The sequence below is a fragment of the Pteropus medius genome, unplaced genomic scaffold, assembly GCF_902729225.1.
Source record: "Pteropus medius unplaced genomic scaffold, Ma_sr-lr_union100, whole genome shotgun sequence".
In the NCBI taxonomy this organism is placed as follows: Eukaryota; Metazoa; Chordata; class Mammalia; order Chiroptera; family Pteropodidae; genus Pteropus; species Pteropus medius.
Window position 1 is genome coordinate 4,718,279 of NW_024342473.1, and position 19,304 is coordinate 4,737,582.

Sequence of the window (19,304 nt, forward strand, 5' to 3'; positions counted from 1 at the left end):
ATAATTTCAATAATTATTATTGTTATATAATATCAAATATCCAGGAAAAAATATTATTCTTATTACCATCATCATCATCATTTCTTCAATTATTTTTTCTTCTCCGTTTTTAAAATTTTTTCTTTTATTCTTTCTAGAACACATGTTTCTATCCACCATATTTTTAAATTGTACTTTTATATTTTCTTTTTATACTTTGCTGCAGTTCCCTGGAAAAAAATTCTGAATCTGATCTAACTCTCAAATTCACTTTTTAGTTATATCTATTACTTACTATGTCTATCTATTTATTCTATTTATTGGTACATTTCTTTCAGTCATTCTTTTTTTCATATTTATTATTTCCTCTTTTAAAAGCTGTTCCCTGGTTATTTTTTATTGCTAATACATTCTCTTCTCTTTTTTAGTTTAATTATAATGCTTACTTGTACTGTGTGTTTCAATTTGTTTACTTTGGGTAGTGTATGTGTTCTTTGTGTTTATTTTATTTGGCTGCAGACCTCAGATATACAAATATTTTAGTTTTAGAGTTCATGTTGCCCTGGAGATATCAGTTATGCTTCCTGTGATTTATAGGAGGACAAAGCTGAAATCAGGCCCCAGTTTATATCTCCTGGGTTCGTATAATGAGAGACAGTCCTGTGTTCCCAGGTACTATGGAACTATTCTAAACTGCCCTTATTTTCTTCCAATTCACCAAGCAGTCTTAGTTTTTGGGGATTCGATGTTATAACATGCAGCAATTGGAAGAGACAGTGTCCTTAGGTTTTGATTCCATCACCTTTGGAGATGTGGAAGAGAGGAATAAGTACCCAACCAAAGGTTCAGGTGTGCTCAAGCCTTTTTATAACAGTATTTTATCCCAGCAGATGCAGTGAGACTTTCCTAACCCAATTTTGGTTTCATTTATTATTTTTCTCTTTCTCATATTTTGCCCATAAATATGCACATTTTTACCTAAGTTCAATCAATATGTATATCTCTTTGTATGTTATTCTTTTCACTTATAGTATACCATGTTTCTAAATATTATGTTTACATTTTAACAGCCACATATTTTATCACAATTTTCTAAGTAATTTCTCAGTTTGGGATATTTCTATTTTTTTTTTTTTTTATAATTGATATTATAGACTATACAGAAAACAGTTCAATTATTCTTGTAGACTAAGTTCCAAAGGATAGGATTGCTGTTGTTATTTCTATGAAGAGTAATATAGCTTTACCAATTGGTTGTCAAAATTAACAATGACAACAGCAATAGATGTCTTATGAGAGTGAGTTTATTCAAGATTTTACTGATATTCATTATTAAAGTTGAAAATGTGATCATGGTGCTGCTTCTATTGAAGGAAAAAATACTATACACATTTGTTTTCAATCATGGATATGGAATACTATAAAACAATACATATAGGATCAACATAATATATTGGGATGTAAATAAATATATGAAAAATTGCTTTTTGCTACTACAAGTCATTATGTGGAACTGGTCTATGCCCAGTGATACATAAGGAAGTCCTGTCAGTTGAAAATATCCAATGTAAATATAGCATCTTTATCAGAGCAAAATGTTGTCTTCACTTTCTCAAATCTTTGTGTTTCTTTTAAGTGGGGGTCTTAGACTTCAGGATGTAGAAGAGGGCAGGATAAAATAGTATGAGGTCCTTCCATACAAATATCTAGGAACTCTGTGTAATACAGAAGGAAACATGTCTTAAAAACCAACTATCAAAAAAGATTGTCAAATATCCAGAAGCAAAAATGAAGACAGAACAACAACAACAACAAAATAGCAAAAGAGCTCACTTCCTGGTTGCCTGGTGCAGAAGTTAGGATCCTGGTAAATTAGGATGGGGATATAACAATCACCTTGGGACAAAAGACATGACTGTGTGCCTGTCATGAGCAGGGAATTTTAACTAACATCACTATATAAAACCAGGACCATGGGGTAGGAATAGAAAGACTGAAAAGAAATCTACCCACTGGTAAAGAAAAGCTTTCTTCTGCCTGAGCTCCGGATGAAAAAGAAAAATAAATCTGCCTTTAAAAATCAAAAGCCCTGGCTCAGAATTTTCATTACAATTGTAGCATAGAAACACCAAACCAAGAAATCCTCATAAAAATTGTCCCCACATAAAAATTGTCCCCAGGATACCTGGCAAAGTAAATGTAATGCTGAGAAAATATGTATCAGAGAAATATTAAGCAAAAGAAAACTGGAATAATTACATTAACATCGAAGTGAGACTGGGGAGAAAGACTTTAGAAAAAAATTGAGATAGAGAATATATAAGGAATAATTTTTAATATATTTTGTATAGAAATAACAAAGATACGGCAATTCTAAACTTGTATATCAGAAACTAGTCTAAAATTATACGAAAGCAAATTTTATAGTGTGGCCAGGATAAATTGATAAATTAACATCATATGGGAAACTTTAATGTATCTCAATAATTAACAGAGAACATATATTGAATATTTAATAAAGTTATAGCCACACACAGTTTTTCAAGATTGATCTACAGAACATATGTATGGAATGCTGCACCCATTTCATAGAGAATGCACATTGGTTATATGGAACATTTATAAAAGTGTTTATTCTCCATTTATCAGATATAATGGTCACAAAATAAATCCCACCTAATATTAAAGTATTAGTAGCATATAGATCTTGCCTTTTGTCCATAATTAAGTTAGATATCAATATCCAAACAGTAACATATACCTTGTATTTTAATATATTAAAAATATTTCAACTAATATATATATAAAGAATTACAACAGAAGTAAAAAAATAGAATCTATAAGATAATAAGACCATATATCAAAATTAATGGATTATCGCTACATAGAGAATTTGTAGACTTAACTGTATGTGTGTGTGTATAGATAGATAGATGATAGATTGATTGAAAGGGAATGGGCTAAGCATTTAACTTAAGAAGTTAGGTTAAAAAAAAACAAGAAAATATATGCATATATTCAGGTAAATTTTAGCAAAGTTAATAATAAGCGTAGAATATAATACTGAAATAAAAAAAAAGAAAAAATAATAACGAATAGCCACAAACTCCAAAACTGGTTCTTTGAAAATTCTAATAAATTAGTTTACTTCTAACAAAACTGAGGAAAGAAAAAAAGGAGACATAAATAAGTAATATTGGAAGTAGAAAAAGAGACAAAATGACAGATTAAATGGCAATGATTTTTAAGCATAATAGAATGAACAACTAAATGCAAATAAATTGAGAAGAAAACGTTAAAAATATGAATATACTTATAGCCATTTTAATATTTGTTTGAAAATATTAAGTGAAATGAAATGAAAATATACATTGAATGAAAACGTGTCCCCCACATACAGAAAATGCCAGAACTAAATAGTTTTTTGTGTTTGATTTTTTGGTATTTTTTTAGGTGAGGCAACCCTTGGTTGACCTCACAAATTGCAAGGACCTTGTCAGTTTACAACTCCTTATTTTTTATTTAATAAATACACCTACAGCACCTTCCTAGGTGGTCTCCCATCCAAGTACTAACCAGGCGTGACCCTGCTTAGCTTCTGAGATTAGACAGGATTGGGATTGTTCAGGGTAGCATGGCCATAGACAGAACCAAATAATTTTATGTACAAATTCCTAACACTCTGTAAAATGGAAAATGTCTATGCTACAAAAACTCTTACAAAATCTAAGAAAAGAAGAAAAAGTTCCTAAACATTTGTGCGATTGTATAATACAGATATTAAATGAGACAAGACAAATGAGAAGTAAAATTATCAACCTATCATTTATAAATATATATGTAAATATTCTAGAATATTAATAACAAAACAGAATACATATTATGACCAAGCAGAGTTATTCCATAAATATATATGTTTTATTTGACATTATAAAGGGAAAAATCTTACAATTTTATGAAAAGATAATTCAACATCTGTTTGATAAAACCTCTTAGCAAAGTAAGAACAGAAATGATCATCCTTAATCTGATAAAGGGAATTTGCCAGAAATCTATAGGAAACGTCTTTTTTCTTTCAATAAGAAAATCTTAGAAACATTTTTTTAAAGTGAAGAACACAAAGCAGGGACCAGGGAATGCTGCTATCACTGCACTGACAGTCTTAGACAAGATGATAAGAACAGTGAGTAAAAGCTATGAAAATGTGAAGGGCATAAACAAAAGTATCTTTTTTGAGGTAGTTGTCTATACTGAAACTAAAAAAATAAAAACCCTATAGATCAACTATTAGAACCTATAGGAGATTAATACGAAGGCTCATTGTAAGACCAAGATACAAAATTAAATTACATGCTTATATACAATAGAATAAGTTGTACATGTTATATTTTGTTAACATGGCAGAGAAACTGTAAAATAAATTTAATAATAGTTTTGCAAAACTTATGGAGAAAAAATAAAACTTTATTAAAAGATATAAAAACAATTGAAATAAGTTGAAAGGTACAACATGTTCATGGATAGAAGACTCTATAATTTCCTCAAATGAGTCCATTAATTTAATGTAATGCTAATGAAATCCTGAAATGTCTTTTCATGATATCCAACACATAAGTTCATATGAAAATAATGATCCATAAATACCCCCCAAATTGAATAATAATAATTATATGATAATAATGATGATGATGATGACAATGATGATGATAGAAGACCCACCATTTCAGTCACTATAAAGTTATATTAATTTAAACAATATGGCACTGAGTAAAGTAAAATGTAATAGCAAGGCCCAAAACAAATCCATGTATGAATTAGATTTCTTTATATGACAGCAGCTTTATTAATACTTTGTGGGGGAAAAATTATCAAATAAGTTATGTGAGAACAATTGACTATAAGTCAGAGGTAAAGTTGAATGCTACATCATAACAGATTCTGGCTGGATTAAAGACACACATTTGAAAATTCAGCTTTAAAATACTTGAAGAACATTTTCTTGATATCAGAATAATAAAAAGTATTTCCTAAGCAAAACAAAACAAACAAATATAACTCCCCCTCAAAATAAGGATAATATTGATAAATTTGACCATCTTTCATAAGTATTTGACCATCAACATAAGTATTGAGAAAGTGAAAATTACAGAAAGTGTTTATAATATATAATTAAAAAGGAAATAATATTCAAATTAAATCATAAAAATACCCATAAATGTAAGCAACTCAAAGAAAAGTACTCAAAGAATATGAATAAGAAACTGGAATTATGAAATACTTATGAAAAATTGATGAACCTCCCTAGTAATCAAGGCAATGCAAAATAAAATATTAATAAAATTCTTATAAACATCAGAATGTGAAATTTTAAGTCTAAGAAGCAATCTCTTCATACCTAATAAAGTTGAAGGAACACATACTGTATCATAATTCAGAAATTCTACTTGTTATCTATTTAAGAATGTATGACATGTGTGCACAAGAAATGTAAAAATGTTCTTTGCCATAACATAATGTTGAAAATTTGTAAATAACCTCACTCATTTTCAGTATAAGCACTGTAAAATAAATGGGGTGGTTTCTAAGATTAAATATTTAGCCGTTAAAATGAATGATCAAGAGCTCCATTTACTTTCACAAAAAAATTTAAAAAAATATAATGCTAAGTGGAAAAAACACATAATTTGTATAAAATGTCATAACCTGTAAATTAATTAAATATGGTTATTCTATTTTGTGCCTATGCCTATGACTACCTATATCTATGTATCTGACCATCGGTCTATCAATTTATCTGTATTTATAAAATGAAAATCTTGAAATGATTAACATTAACCTCAGAGTAAGAGCCAAATCTATAAGATTATATTTATTTGTTCATTGGAAAAGAATATTGATGAAGAAAATATAGTAAAATAACATGTTAAAACTAGATGTGGATCATTGTATATTGTATTTAAAATTTTTTTATGTATGAGGAATATCTCATATATATATATATAAACTAAAGTCTTACTGTGAGATATACTTTATTGTTCAGATAAAAATGTTATTTATATGAAGGCCTCCTGGGTTTGAGTCTGTTTTACCCCTAAGCACTCCATTCAATAAATGAAGATAACAGAAATTCTTTAACTTGGTGGTTTCAAGAATCACTGTGAACAATTGAGAATTAGTATATGTTTGTGAAAGTGGCTATTATAAATTGTAAGCCACTATACTAATGTAAGGTAATATTCCAAGCAATATATTGCACATTTGTATTAATTGTATAAGCATATTTAGATATATTGTAAGATTTTCTTGCTGCTGAATTAGAAAAAAAAAATATTGAATCTTAGAAAACCAGAGAAGTTTATCCATATCTAACTCAAAAAGAAGCTGGAAAGAGTGAGTATATATATGTAATGACTCCCTTATCTAAAGTTTACTTATCTAGACTATTTGAAACGAACAGAATAGAGAATTAAAGAAACCTTAAAAACTAACATATGAGTGCAACTACATGATGTTCTTGAAAAAGCAAAACTATGGAGACATTTAAAAGATCAATGGTTGCTAGGGGCTCAAGAGGAAGGGTGGAAGGGAAAGATGTATAGGTCAACCACAGGAAATATTTTGGGCAATGAAACTGTTGTGTATGATGTATATGATGACTATTTTGTAATGTTGGATATATGTCATTAAGCATTTGTCAAAACCCATGGAGTATACGACACAAAGAATGAGCCCTAGTGGAAACTATGGACTTTAGTAATAACAATGTATTAATATTGGCTCATTGATGGTAACAAATGCATCACACTAGTGCAAGATGTTAATAATAGGGGGAGAAGGAGAGAAAGGATATTCAGGAGCTGTACTTTCTGTTAAACTTTTCTGTCAATCTGAAGCTGGTCTAAAAAACAAGCTATGTTAATTTAAAACAAACAAAAATACATAGCATCTAAATTAAAACCACAATACTGGGCTCTAAATATATTTCATTTTTCTTTTTCACACATGAGGAGCTCAAGTATTCTTCCAGGGTTTCTTTACTCTTTTTTTAGTTATAATTTTAACAGATTCATTGTAATGATTTTCCACTGAAATTGTTAGTACGGCACATTCAAGATAAAAGCAACTTATTTATCATAACAATTTTCATCTAGAAATCAGAAGTGACATTTGGAGGCCTGTCAGTACTACAAGCTATTTTGAATTAGCTGCTTTGTAATTGCCACCCACCCACACCCTGCTCCAACATGACCACCTGGTTAACTTTGAACTCCCCTTAGAAATCTCTCAGACTTCCAGAATCCATAAAATACGGGATTAACATGTTACTGTTAAAGGCCTTTAAAGATCACTTTAAGGCTGTGACTGGAATCCCTTGTATTGTGTCTTTGACTTATTCGTCATCAAAAATTTTGAATATCAAACATGAATAGAAGGACTCAAAGAGGAAGAACAATTGGTGGAGATTTAGAATACAGGTGAGAGAACTACAAAAAGATAGAAATGAAGACTCCAATTCTTACAGCTTTAAGAATCTATTTAATTTTTGGAATACTTTTGCAGTTTTCAAAATGATAAAATAACAGTGAACCATACAGGAAAATTTAAATTATCTTTCACATGTTCTTTTTCTGACATTAAACAAGTACTTATCATTCTTTGGAAATGTTTTTATCTGATCTATTTTATTTCCTTTTTTAAAAAGTGTAAGTTGCCGCATCTCCCCAAGGTAGTCTTCTGTGTATTCTCATGTTGAACCCCATTGTAGCATTAAATGTGAAGTTTAGAATTACCTAATTATGGCTCTGCAGTTCTATGAGGCTAGCAATTGCATCTTAGTCATCATTGCATAACAAGCACCTAACATAGTCTCCACAAAATATTGAATAAATATTTGTCAAAAAAGTATAACTTTAGTTATCTACAGAAATGTAATTATTTTGAATTATTTTGCTGAGGGTATTGGATAAATACATTTGAATATTTTAAGAAAAGATAAAATATAGAGAAACAAGCATCTTTTATTTTATTTTTTTTAGAAGAAAGAATTGTCAACATGCAAGTGCAGACAGTCACAAAGTTCAAAACAGTCACTAATGTTGTTGGATATTTAAAGGGCTTGACTTCTCCAGGTAAGCATGATTAAGTATTTGTAGTCTACACTTTATATAAAACATCACAAAAAATTGCTCAATCATAATTTAATAGCATAGTTAAATATTCTATTTTAGATATAACTAGAGGTTTATACTATTGAGTAGTGGGTTAATATAAGAACAAGAAATACATCTTCTCTTTCTTACCATATCTCTTTAAAAATAAATCATAGTATAGAGAGTAATGGGAAAATAGAAACAAAACAGAAAACAGAGTTTAGATTTGTTAAATTGGCATGCGCCTGGTGAAGAGAAGCTATAAAAAACAACATTTTTCTTTCTTTTATTCCTTATGAGACTATTGAAAGCATTTCTATCAATTAAAGCCTTTTTGAAAAAGAAAATATTTTAGTTTATTTATATATGGTCTTCAAATCTAATCTTCCAGTGTTAATCTGTGTTCTGCCTCTGACTCTTAGTCCATTGACAATTCTGTATAATGTTTGCATGGCTTTAGGTTTTGAAGGTGCTTTTGAAAATGATCACCTGGTTAAATTTTAAATAAATTTGCTCTTTGTTATAGGATGCTGATGGAATCTTCAGATATTATATAGGCTAAAAAAGTAAAAATAATATATATTGAGATTAAAAGTAACACTTCTAAATATATTGTGAGGTTGAATCACATATTACTGTCTGATGTGCTCATTATACAGTGTAGAATGCAACAATCTTTTTAGTACATTTCTGTTAATTTATTTGGGATATCTCAAATTCTCCTTGGCCAACTGTTCTCTGTGACGTTAGTCACATTGACCCCACAATTGCTAACCCAGAGAATTCCGAGATCAACTTTTACATACCACCCAGTTTCTTGCCAGCCAACTCTTACAAAATTCATGGGCAGTATGTATTTTCTCTGATTTCCTTACAGTAGTAATGTTGAACAACCTCTTATCATAATATAAAATATAAAGAAATTTAAAAATTGTTACCATTACATCTTAGCTGTTTCAACAAATTCCCATCATAAGAATCTCTAATTGAAGCACTGGAAATATTTATCAATGTTGATGAATTTGCAAGTTATTATTGAAAAAGCAACTTGTACACTGTTATAATAGCTGTAGGATAAAAACTTCTCTTATAGAAATTCAATATAGAAAAAAATTAATTTACCAGTAGTATTCTTTAGTGCATATTAGCAAAGCTTTCTCAAATGTTGTTTATTTGAATTCTACACAAATATATTGACTGTTCATTCACATGATTTTGAATGACTCTGTAAATTAGAAATAATCATTAATTAGTACTAAGGTTTTTAGATGTTTATTTAGAATAAAGACAATTCTAAACTCATATCTAGGAAATGCATGAATAAATTTTCAGAGTTCCAACATTTGCAGACATACTATGTATATCATTAATTAAATTTTGATAAAATATTGGCAGGTCAAATTCATTGCTGGTTCCAATATCAGTATGGGAGACTAAAATAGCTTCACACAGTGACGTTTCCTATACAGTAGCTTTCAATACTATGAGTCAAGTGGTGATTAATTTATTCCATACATATATAGTACTTATTATGTGTCAGACACTGTTCAAAGTGTGTTACAAATAGGAGCTAAGTTAAAACTCAAAACAACTAAATGATGTATGTACTATTTTTATTCCCACTTTATAGTTGAAGAAATTAAGGCATAGAGAGGTTAAATAAGCTTTCCAAGGTCATACAAATAGTAAGTTGAATAGATTGGATCCAAACCCAAGAAAGCAACCTTCAGAATCTGAACACTTAATCATTGAGCTATTGGACACCTCCTAATGAAATGGCACTCAATAAAGAAATCTTTTTACATAAACGTATAAGACTTCTTAAGTAAAGCTAGCAGTTTACCGATAACATTCACTGACAACAAAATCAGAGGAAACTCTGGAAGTATGTTTTTAGCCTACCTTATTGATGACAATAGTGATGTATGTTGAACATCTGTATCTATGTGTCATTGAGATCTTTCTAATAGAGTATCTAATAGGTTTTGTATGATTATATGAAATAAAATATATGAAAAAGAAACTTTTACAGTAGTTAGATGCCTTTTGATGTTGATTTTTTTTTTCCAGAGAAAGGAGAGAGGCTAAAATTATAAATTAGAAGCTATAATGAATTCCCTAAGTACTTTATTTATTGCAAAATCCATACATGACCACCACATTTTTTAATATTTACTGCTAATAAACAACTGCTCCCTCAAATGTATTAATAGTCCATTAATATTTACTGAGCATACACACATTGTTTATAGGGCACTTCCCACTATGATTCTGGAAAAATGTTAGATAAAGGTTTCATTGTGGCATATTTGTATGCCTCATTAATTAATATGCATGTTGCAAAGGACAGTAATATGGTTCTAAGCTTTGAGTTCATAATTGGGTTCAGCAGCTGCCTCTGCTTTGATATACACAGATGTGTAAATCAAGACAGTGGATGAAAAATGTAAAGTAGTCTTAATTATTAGAACAATTTTGCATAATCGTTGCTCATTTGTGCAATAGGATTATGTAAATGTCATTAAATTTATTGTTAAGGTTTACATTTTGTTTTAATGGCTCATGTTTCCTTCTATTTCCAGATCGGTATATCATAGTTGGCAGCCACCATCATACTGCATACAGTTATAGTGGACAAGAATGGGCCAGTAGCACTGCCATAATCACAGCTTTTATTCAGGCCTTGATGTTAAGAGTTAAGAGAGGATGGAGACCAGACCGCAGTATTGTCTTCTGTTCCTGGGGAGGAACAGCTTTTGGCAATATTGGCTCATATGAATGGGGAGAGGTAAACGCACATTAATTACATTACTCTCTCCCTCTTTCCTTTTCTCCCTCTCTCCCTCTCTCTCATAGACAAAATAAAATTGTTGAAGCCAAAGACAAGAATGTGTATCTCAACCAGTATGTCATGTTTGTCAGATTGCTGAGATCACTCATAAAAATGAAAGGGAACTAGAGTGAGACCACGGTGAACTGTGTATGATCTGCCAACCATCTTCTTCTTGTTGCTTCCATATCTATATATAGACTCTCATGTAACCACAATAGTTTGTAGCTGGTTATTGTGTATCTCCTTAGACAGTGGCAGGACAAGAAAGGATCAAGTGTTATATACCATTACCTTACTTTTTCAAATGTTTTTGCAATTATCTGAGATTACGGAATGGTCTCCTATATTAAATCTTTATAAATTTAGCATTATAGCTTAGCTATGCAATATAGAGACTTGACTCAAAACAGTGTTTTTTTGTTCTTTCTCCCTCTTTTCTTCTCTCCCTCCACTACTTCTTCCTCTGCTCTCGCACCTCTATCTCTCTGCTCCTTCTTTCCTGCTACATACCTAACTATCTACTTACATACCTTAAGAAGCCTTTATCCAAATGAACAGGCCATGGTTAGAAAACACTGGAATATTTAAGTTTCAGATGTTTCTGTCATGTCTGTGTCTCATAGTTGCAATTTTTTAATGGAATATGACAAATAATAATTGGATTGATGTCAGATTAACAATAACAAAATCATTGTAAAACTTAGATATTCTATTCACTTTTACAATTTTTAAAAAAGTGGTGCAATGGAAATACATAGAAAAGAACTATGCATTTTTAGCTATGAAAGCAAAACCATTTTAGTTTACTTACTACCTCAGCTTTGGAGAAAACAATCTTAAATATCTAATGACAAATTCTCATTTCATTTTTTATTTAAGCACTTAAAAATATCACATATCTATGAATATCGAAGAAAATATCAAAAAAGAATATAGAAGAATATAACAAGTGTCTTCTTAATTTGAAGGAAAGAAAAGTCAAAACAGATAAAAAAATTGCAGCATAAAATATATCAAGAGTCATACAGTACAAATTGGAATGCTTTTCCATATGTAAATTAATGGTGTGAATGCTTGTTCCATATTCAAAAGAACTAATCAGATGAATAAATTCCATTGCTGAAAGAACCTTTTTAAATTGACAAATTTTTAGTAAGGTGGAAAATGCAATAGCTAAAACAACCTCTCAAACTTCTATTCCAAATTACTTATGTTAAAGATGTAAATAAGTTAAATATGCATACATACATAAATATTTGTGGGGAATATATTTGTGATCTGGGCTGATTCTAATTAATCATAATATATTTATTGTAAAGAAAAGAGTTTTAGTTTCTCTTATAACAATAAGGGACATTTTAAAATAATGTCTTCAAGATTCTTTCCAAATTCCAAAAATTCATTCCATTATATCATATAATCTTTTTGACATCTGTCTAGTAACTTTCACAAAAAATTATGTTAATGTTAAATTAATATGTATATTTGAAATACATTCTCAAAGCAAGTTTGTCTAATAGTTGTAGTTCCCAACTTAAATATCCTTAACTCCTGTGCATGAGGAAGTTTATTGCAAACAGTCCTTGAATATATTTGAGCATCAAGCATCATAGCCTTTGAGTTGAATCAATAATGTTGATTTGCATGTATTTGACCAATGATATTTTTAAATTAGGTAGATATGTTTATGCTTAACAAAATACAAATTTATTTTTAAATTTTGCTAAATCTGTTTTACCTTTTGGTGATTTTATATTTTCTCAGTCAACAGATACTAAAATTACTACTATAATGTGAACATCAATAGGAAAAAATATTTATCTTAGAAAAGGCTCTTCCTATTAAAAAATATTAGTTCCCTTTATCCTAGAATATTTATGTACGTATGCATATTTGACAACTAATGATGTATTCAGTAACTTTCTAGCTTTTTCTGTGACTCTTTGGGCAAAGATATTTGAGTAAAGAAAATGGTGAATAATATATAGATTTGACTGTTAGCTTTTCAAATATACTGTTGTAAATTACTATATCTTAGAATACAATACAATTTATGAAGTCATTTTGTAACTATCTAGTTGAGGAAGAGTTTGGAAAACTATTAGTTTTCCTGTTCTATCTACTCTTATCAAATCTCTATGAGAAACATTTTCTTTTACACAGAAACAAGTTTATGCTCTAAATATATTTCCTGGTGAAGTTGAGTGAGGAAAGCACTTGTTGACATGTCATATTGTCCTATTTAATTTTGTTTGCATAAGAACCCCTTGACATCCACAGGTGTAATTAAAAGGATTAAGTGATATTGGTCGATAAACTTTAAAACATAGTTTATAGTGATAGAATTATTATAGAATTGACTCAATACTGATCTTGATCCTTGAGGAAAATTATTATATTTTACTGAAGAGATTCTTCAAACAATATCATTTCTTCTGTGAAGAACTTTCATTCCGGCTATTATGGAAACACTATAGATTTTACAGTTAAAGAAGTCTGAGTTCAAATCTTCTCTACCATAAAACATGTGGTCTTAGACAAGATTTGATTTCTCAAATGAGTACACTAATGTCTATATCCTGAGAGTCTCTTGGGAATTAAATGGACTAATATATAGATAGTGTCTATGTGCTGGTGTATAAATAGGAACTGTTTTTTTATAGTGTTTGCATAACAATGGACTTTTAAAATATATTATGTATGAAACATAACATTTGAACTTAAAGTTTACTGTTCCTCTTTATTTAAAATACTTATTAATTTTAAATCAATTTTATTTATACCTCTCTTATAGAAGCATAGCTGAATATGCAACATAAAGCAGAAGTAACTACTGATTTGCTAGGTATACAAGTCGTTGAAGTCTTTCCTCTGATAATGTTAGAAGAAAAAAATACATGTTCTTAAGACATGAAGTAATACAGTTTTTAGGATATTTCTATAGAACTGCCACCATGGTTATTACTCATTTGTTCAAGAATAGGAGAAAAATTATAGTTGTACCTTATTAATAGGATCACTGTCCTTCAATTTTAGGGACTAGGGTTTAGCAGAGAAGTATAAAACCTATTCTACTGAATCATTTTATGCTACTAATGTGTATGAAATGCATCAGGTTTTATTTTGGGTAATACATGCAGGAACACAATTGTATTATTCTTCAATTTGCTTAGAATAAAGAGCCACTTTGTGTAAAAAGTATCTCATTGCTTCAAAGGAAAAGGATGGTTTATTAATCACTGAAGTAGTTTTCCCATGTCTGTTCTCTAATTCATAGACTATAAAATTAACTTCTGTCAGCAGATCAAATATTCTGTTCTGTATTATGAAGATGAATTTTGTATATTAACCATTTAAGAACATTTTATCTTAAAATTTGACTTTTTTCAGGAACACACTTTAAAATATTTTATCATATTATATGTAACTTCTCACCACCCTTATTTAAAATGTTTTTATGACTTTGTGCATGCTATTAAATAGTATGATATTCCTTTTTTAAAAAAAAATACTTATATAATGTAATGATTTTAAGTAGAAAGTGTTTATTATTTAATATATAACTGATTAAATAGAATCTGTTATTTTTATTTATGTTAGAGATACATGTTTTTGTGTGTTTTTTGATTTCAGGATTTCAAGAAGGTTCTGCAGAGAAATGCTGTGGCTTATGTCAGTCTCCATAGTCCCATAAGGGGTAACTCAAGTCTGTATTCTGTAGCTTCACCATCTCTTCAGCAACTGGTCACAGAGGTAAGATAAACTGTGTTTTTTTTTTTTTATAAAATGATTATGTAAAACAGACTTTTTCCTCTATAATTTGGCATTTCTTGATATTTAGTTTCTTTTTTAATATGCATAAAACCATCTATAAGTGTTTTTAAGAAATGATCTGTTGCAGAGGTTTTATCAATATGCCTTCACCCAATTTCTTAGGGTCTAAAATTCCTCAAACACTACTCTGTGATGGTTATGTTGTAGGTATAAATCAAACATAGAATATATGTATGAATGTAAATTTGTTTCTTAAGAATTGAATTTAGCTCCCAGGTTCCCAAGTCTGCATTCTTGACATTTTGTGGTAAACTTAATTACTTTTGGATTTCTTCCCCCTCATTCATATTTTGAGTAATTTGGGGACCTGTCCTATGTTTTTAACTATGCTTAAGCCCCCTGAGAGCAGGATCTGTGTCTAACTCCTAGAATATAAGGAAAACTAAATTCAAGATATTTAGAAAATATTTTTAAAAACATAGAAAAGAAAAAGATGCATTTTCCTATGAAATAGCTTCAAAAAAATTATGTAAGTTTGTGATGTCTCACTAGAGTTGTTTTTTTAAATTTAGTCACTTCTCATCTGTTTTAAAGAATTTTGCAAAACTTTTTTGTTTATTAGTAGAGTTTATACTTTTATTTCTACATTCTTTTTTATGACTTTTACTGCAGATAAAATGATGTATGTTATTTCTCAGAATTAAAGCAACCGTGCCACCACTGCGGGGCGGTGGGTAGTTCCCTTGCAATCCTAAAGGCTGTTGGTGTATATTAGAAATGACCTTTTTATGCCCACAGAGTTTCCAATAAGTGTCACAGAAACTGAATTAGAAAAAGAAATAATGAACGGTGCTTTGGATTAGACATAATTCTTGATTGAAATGTAGTACAAACTAACATTTTATGACTTTCATAAAGTATTCCCTAGTTTAATAGTTTTCATTGATATTTTCATATGTAGTATAATAAAGAAGACATTATAAAAGATGAAATGGATGAATCTCTATATTTAAAATCAGCCAAGTCTACAGCCATGCTACCCTGAACAAGCCTGATCCCCTCTGATCTCGGAAACTAAGCAGGGTCGGGCCTAGTTAGTACTTGGATGGGAGACCACCTAGGAAGACCAGGTGCTGTAAGCATGAAAAATTAAAAAATAAGTGATTGTAAGCTGACAAAGTCTTTGCAGTCTGTGAGGTCAACCAAGGGTTGCCTCACCTAAAATAAAATAAAATTAAATTAAAATAAAATAAATAAAATACAATACAATAAAATAAAATAAAATAATAAAATCAGCCAAACCCCAATGTACATGCCCTACATTATATTCAGATCTGTAAGTGAATTCCTCTGCTCTATGTACTGCTCTGAGTCCTCTAACTCTCTCATCTGCCTGGGAAAAACTCAAAAGAAGAAGATATGGGCAGATGTCTCCCTTGGGAAGTTAAGATATTTCTGAATAAGTGGGTGATTTGTGAATAAGAAATTATGAGCTCCAGTATCCAGAAATTGTGGAAAGTTAGTTTAAAAGTTATCTTTTCCTTCTCATGTGTTACAATATTCCTATTTTGAGAATATTGGAAAATATGTAACCATTGAAATTTGTGGGTAAATAGAAATAAACTTCAAGGTGTATCGTATCTATGAAATATTTGTCTATAGAAATATGAAATTTATAGAAATGTGTGAGAATATAATGGCTTTAAAAATGTCTTTGCACATTTTATAACTGAACACTGTAAAATATTAGTATCTAAACCTAATTAGTATCTGATAGTACAGCATGGTGTCTAAATAATGAATAGTGACATGGCAGATGTACCTTCTTATTTGTTTGGAGAAGGGAACTTTTTGTTCTATAACTGAAAATGTTTACATGCTAACCTAATAATAAACTTGAATCTGTATTAAAAGGAAATTTCTTTCAGTAGAGATTGCATGTGTATGTGTGTGTTCCATTGACAATTTAGAAGGGTAGGATTATCACAAGTGTAAACAAACAATACCAAATATAATTTTAAAACATGAGAATTATTTATCTTTATATATTAAATTATGCATACATGATAATTTAAGTTATATTCACATACACAAATATAGCATATATTTTTCTTTAAAATATAAAAACACTCTTACAAATATAAAGGTTAAGAGCACTGAAGGAAATACAAACCCACAGTAATTTATATGATTTAACTAAAGTGATATTACCATTACTGGCATTCAAAATATATATTTAAAATGTTTATTTCAAAAAAGAATTTAATTTCAATATCAGAACATATGTAACTTCACTTACAGAGATATTTTTAATAGTCTTCAATACCTTATGTTTTAAGTTTATTTAGATTCTGTTATCACAGATAGTTTTGGCTTGTGCCATATAATTTAGCACAAGCCAAAACAAACAAACAAAAACAAATTCAAAATGATTTTTCTACACCGAATAATATTTTCTATAACAAAAAGTGCTTATTAAATTGTAGATAGTATAAGGCTGTACAGAATATTAGATACTCATAATCTGCAGACTCCAAAAGATCTTGCTAATTTCATGATGTGGACATAAATATATCAGGTGAAATGTTTAAATAATTATGAGAAAAAAGGATACATATAGGTTATTGTATTACAAGCTTGATTTTAAAAAAAAAGTATAATGGTTGCCCTCAATCAAATACTAATTCAAACTTCATTAACTGTGTGTTATCCCAATCATGGAAGATGGTAGTCTACTGTACTTGTCCATCAGACCTTGGGATGGTATTCTTTTTATTAAATTAGACTCAATGGATAAATTGAGATATAATTTACATATAACAAAATTTACCCATTTTAAGTGTGTAGCTTGATGAATTTTGACAAATGCAATTACATAAACATCATCACAGCTGAGCTATACAGTATTTCCATTACTTTTTAAATTTTTGTCATGCTCCTCTGCATTCACTATCTTCTTTTCATCCCTAGTTCCTGGCAAACACCAATCTGATTTTGCCCTTACAGATTTTATTCTGCTTGCTATAAAATATAAAAGTAAAACTGACTTTGAAACATTCTTCTACTGACTTGTCTTATACAATATATGATATAGTTTTTGTTAGCTTATTTTTATCTTTTGTTTTGTTTAGGTTTTTTTAGGAGAAAAATTCTGTGTGCTTTCCTATTTACTATGAAGTCCAACTCTTTTCAGTGTATTCTACTTAATTTATTTTTCTTTCTGATTCTACTGCTAGTAGTCAAGTGAAGTGAACATAACAACTAATAAATTGATTTAAAATCCTTTCCTACACTAATTTACTATTTCAATAAAGTCACACATTTAAAATTATGATTCTTTTGGCAGGTTTATCTATCTCTTAGGGTTACAAGGCATTGTTTTGTGTTAAAACCAAGCAATCTCTCCAGTTTATTACTGTTTTACATGGTTTTTTGTCCAGTATACACTGACAGTTTTGTAAATCCCTTTTTATTTAACCCTAAATATCAAGGGAAGTCTTAGTGAGATTCTGGTTAAAACCCTGAATTTCAGAAGACAGCTGATTTAAATATTTGTAGTATAAAGAGCAGTGCAAACAATATGAGATATTAACAAATTTAGCCTGGACTCATACACACAATCAGAATTACTGTCACATTCTTAAATTGGCTTTAGCTAAGTTAGTTTTTTTGACTTTTTTGGTTGGTATATTGTAAACTGACCTCTATAGGAATCAAAAGATGACTATGCATTCAGGAGAAGTATTAGTGATTCATCATTGTTGATAGGTTAGATAAAATTGTTTCACCTACATAGCATCATCAATGCGGCACTGTACACTTTGCCATTAAAAAAATGAAATCTACTCTGATGAATTAATTGTCATTTTTTCCTACCTGATCTTTAATATGTTTTGATTAAAAAAAACTACCAATAATGTCATCAGTTAATCACCTATATAATAACCACAATAGTAATATTTTGCCCTTATGAAATATGACTTTTTATGTATAATTTTTATGAGTAATAAAATTAATTTTAAAAGACATGGTTTTATGCTTTAAAAAATTGACATGTGCTACCTTAGATAAGTTTTATAAATTCTAGCTCCTTTGTTGTTTTGCATGTTTGTTTGTTTTTAATGTGGCACCTTAATCAAGTTATTTTGGACTTGTATTGATATCTAGATTTAAATCGTTCACTTGGTTATTTAACAAAATAATTTGTTTCTACACCGTAACAACAAATTATCTAAAAGAGAAATTTACCAAGCAATGCTATTTACAGAAGCATTGAAAACAATAAAAATGCTAAGGAATAAATTTAACCGAAAAGGTTAAAGGCCTATACTGAAAACTATGACATTGATGAAGAAGATGGAAGGAGATACAAATAAATGGAAAGATATCCTGTATTCCTTGATTGGAAGAATTAGTATTAAAATGGCCATACAACTCAGAGCAATCCACAAATTCAATGCAATTTCTATCAAAATTCCAGTAGCATTTTTTTTTACAGAAAAAAGAAAAAAACTTCTAAAATTTGCATGGAATCATAAAAGACCCTGAATAGCCAAAGCAGTTCTTAA

The 19,304-nt window shown here is 29.5% G+C and overlaps 1 protein-coding gene and 1 pseudogene across 6 annotated transcripts in view; both read left to right on the forward strand.

Moving 5' to 3' along the window:
* NAALADL2 (N-acetylated alpha-linked acidic dipeptidase like 2) overlaps positions 1-19,304 on the forward strand; it is a 1,088,713-nt gene that overhangs the window by 801,227 nt on the left and 268,182 nt on the right. For all 6 annotated transcript variants that reach the window (XM_039865076.1, XM_039865077.1, XM_039865078.1 and 3 more), the window contains 3 exons: positions 8,016-8,108; positions 10,712-10,917; positions 14,596-14,715. In XM_039865076.1, coding sequence (XP_039721010.1) covers positions 8,016-8,108; positions 10,712-10,917; positions 14,596-14,715 — 419 coding nt within the window. The remainder of the gene's footprint in view (positions 1-8,015; positions 8,109-10,711; positions 10,918-14,595; positions 14,716-19,304) is intronic.
* Positions 15,760-15,878, forward strand: LOC120604791 (uncharacterized; annotated as a pseudogene).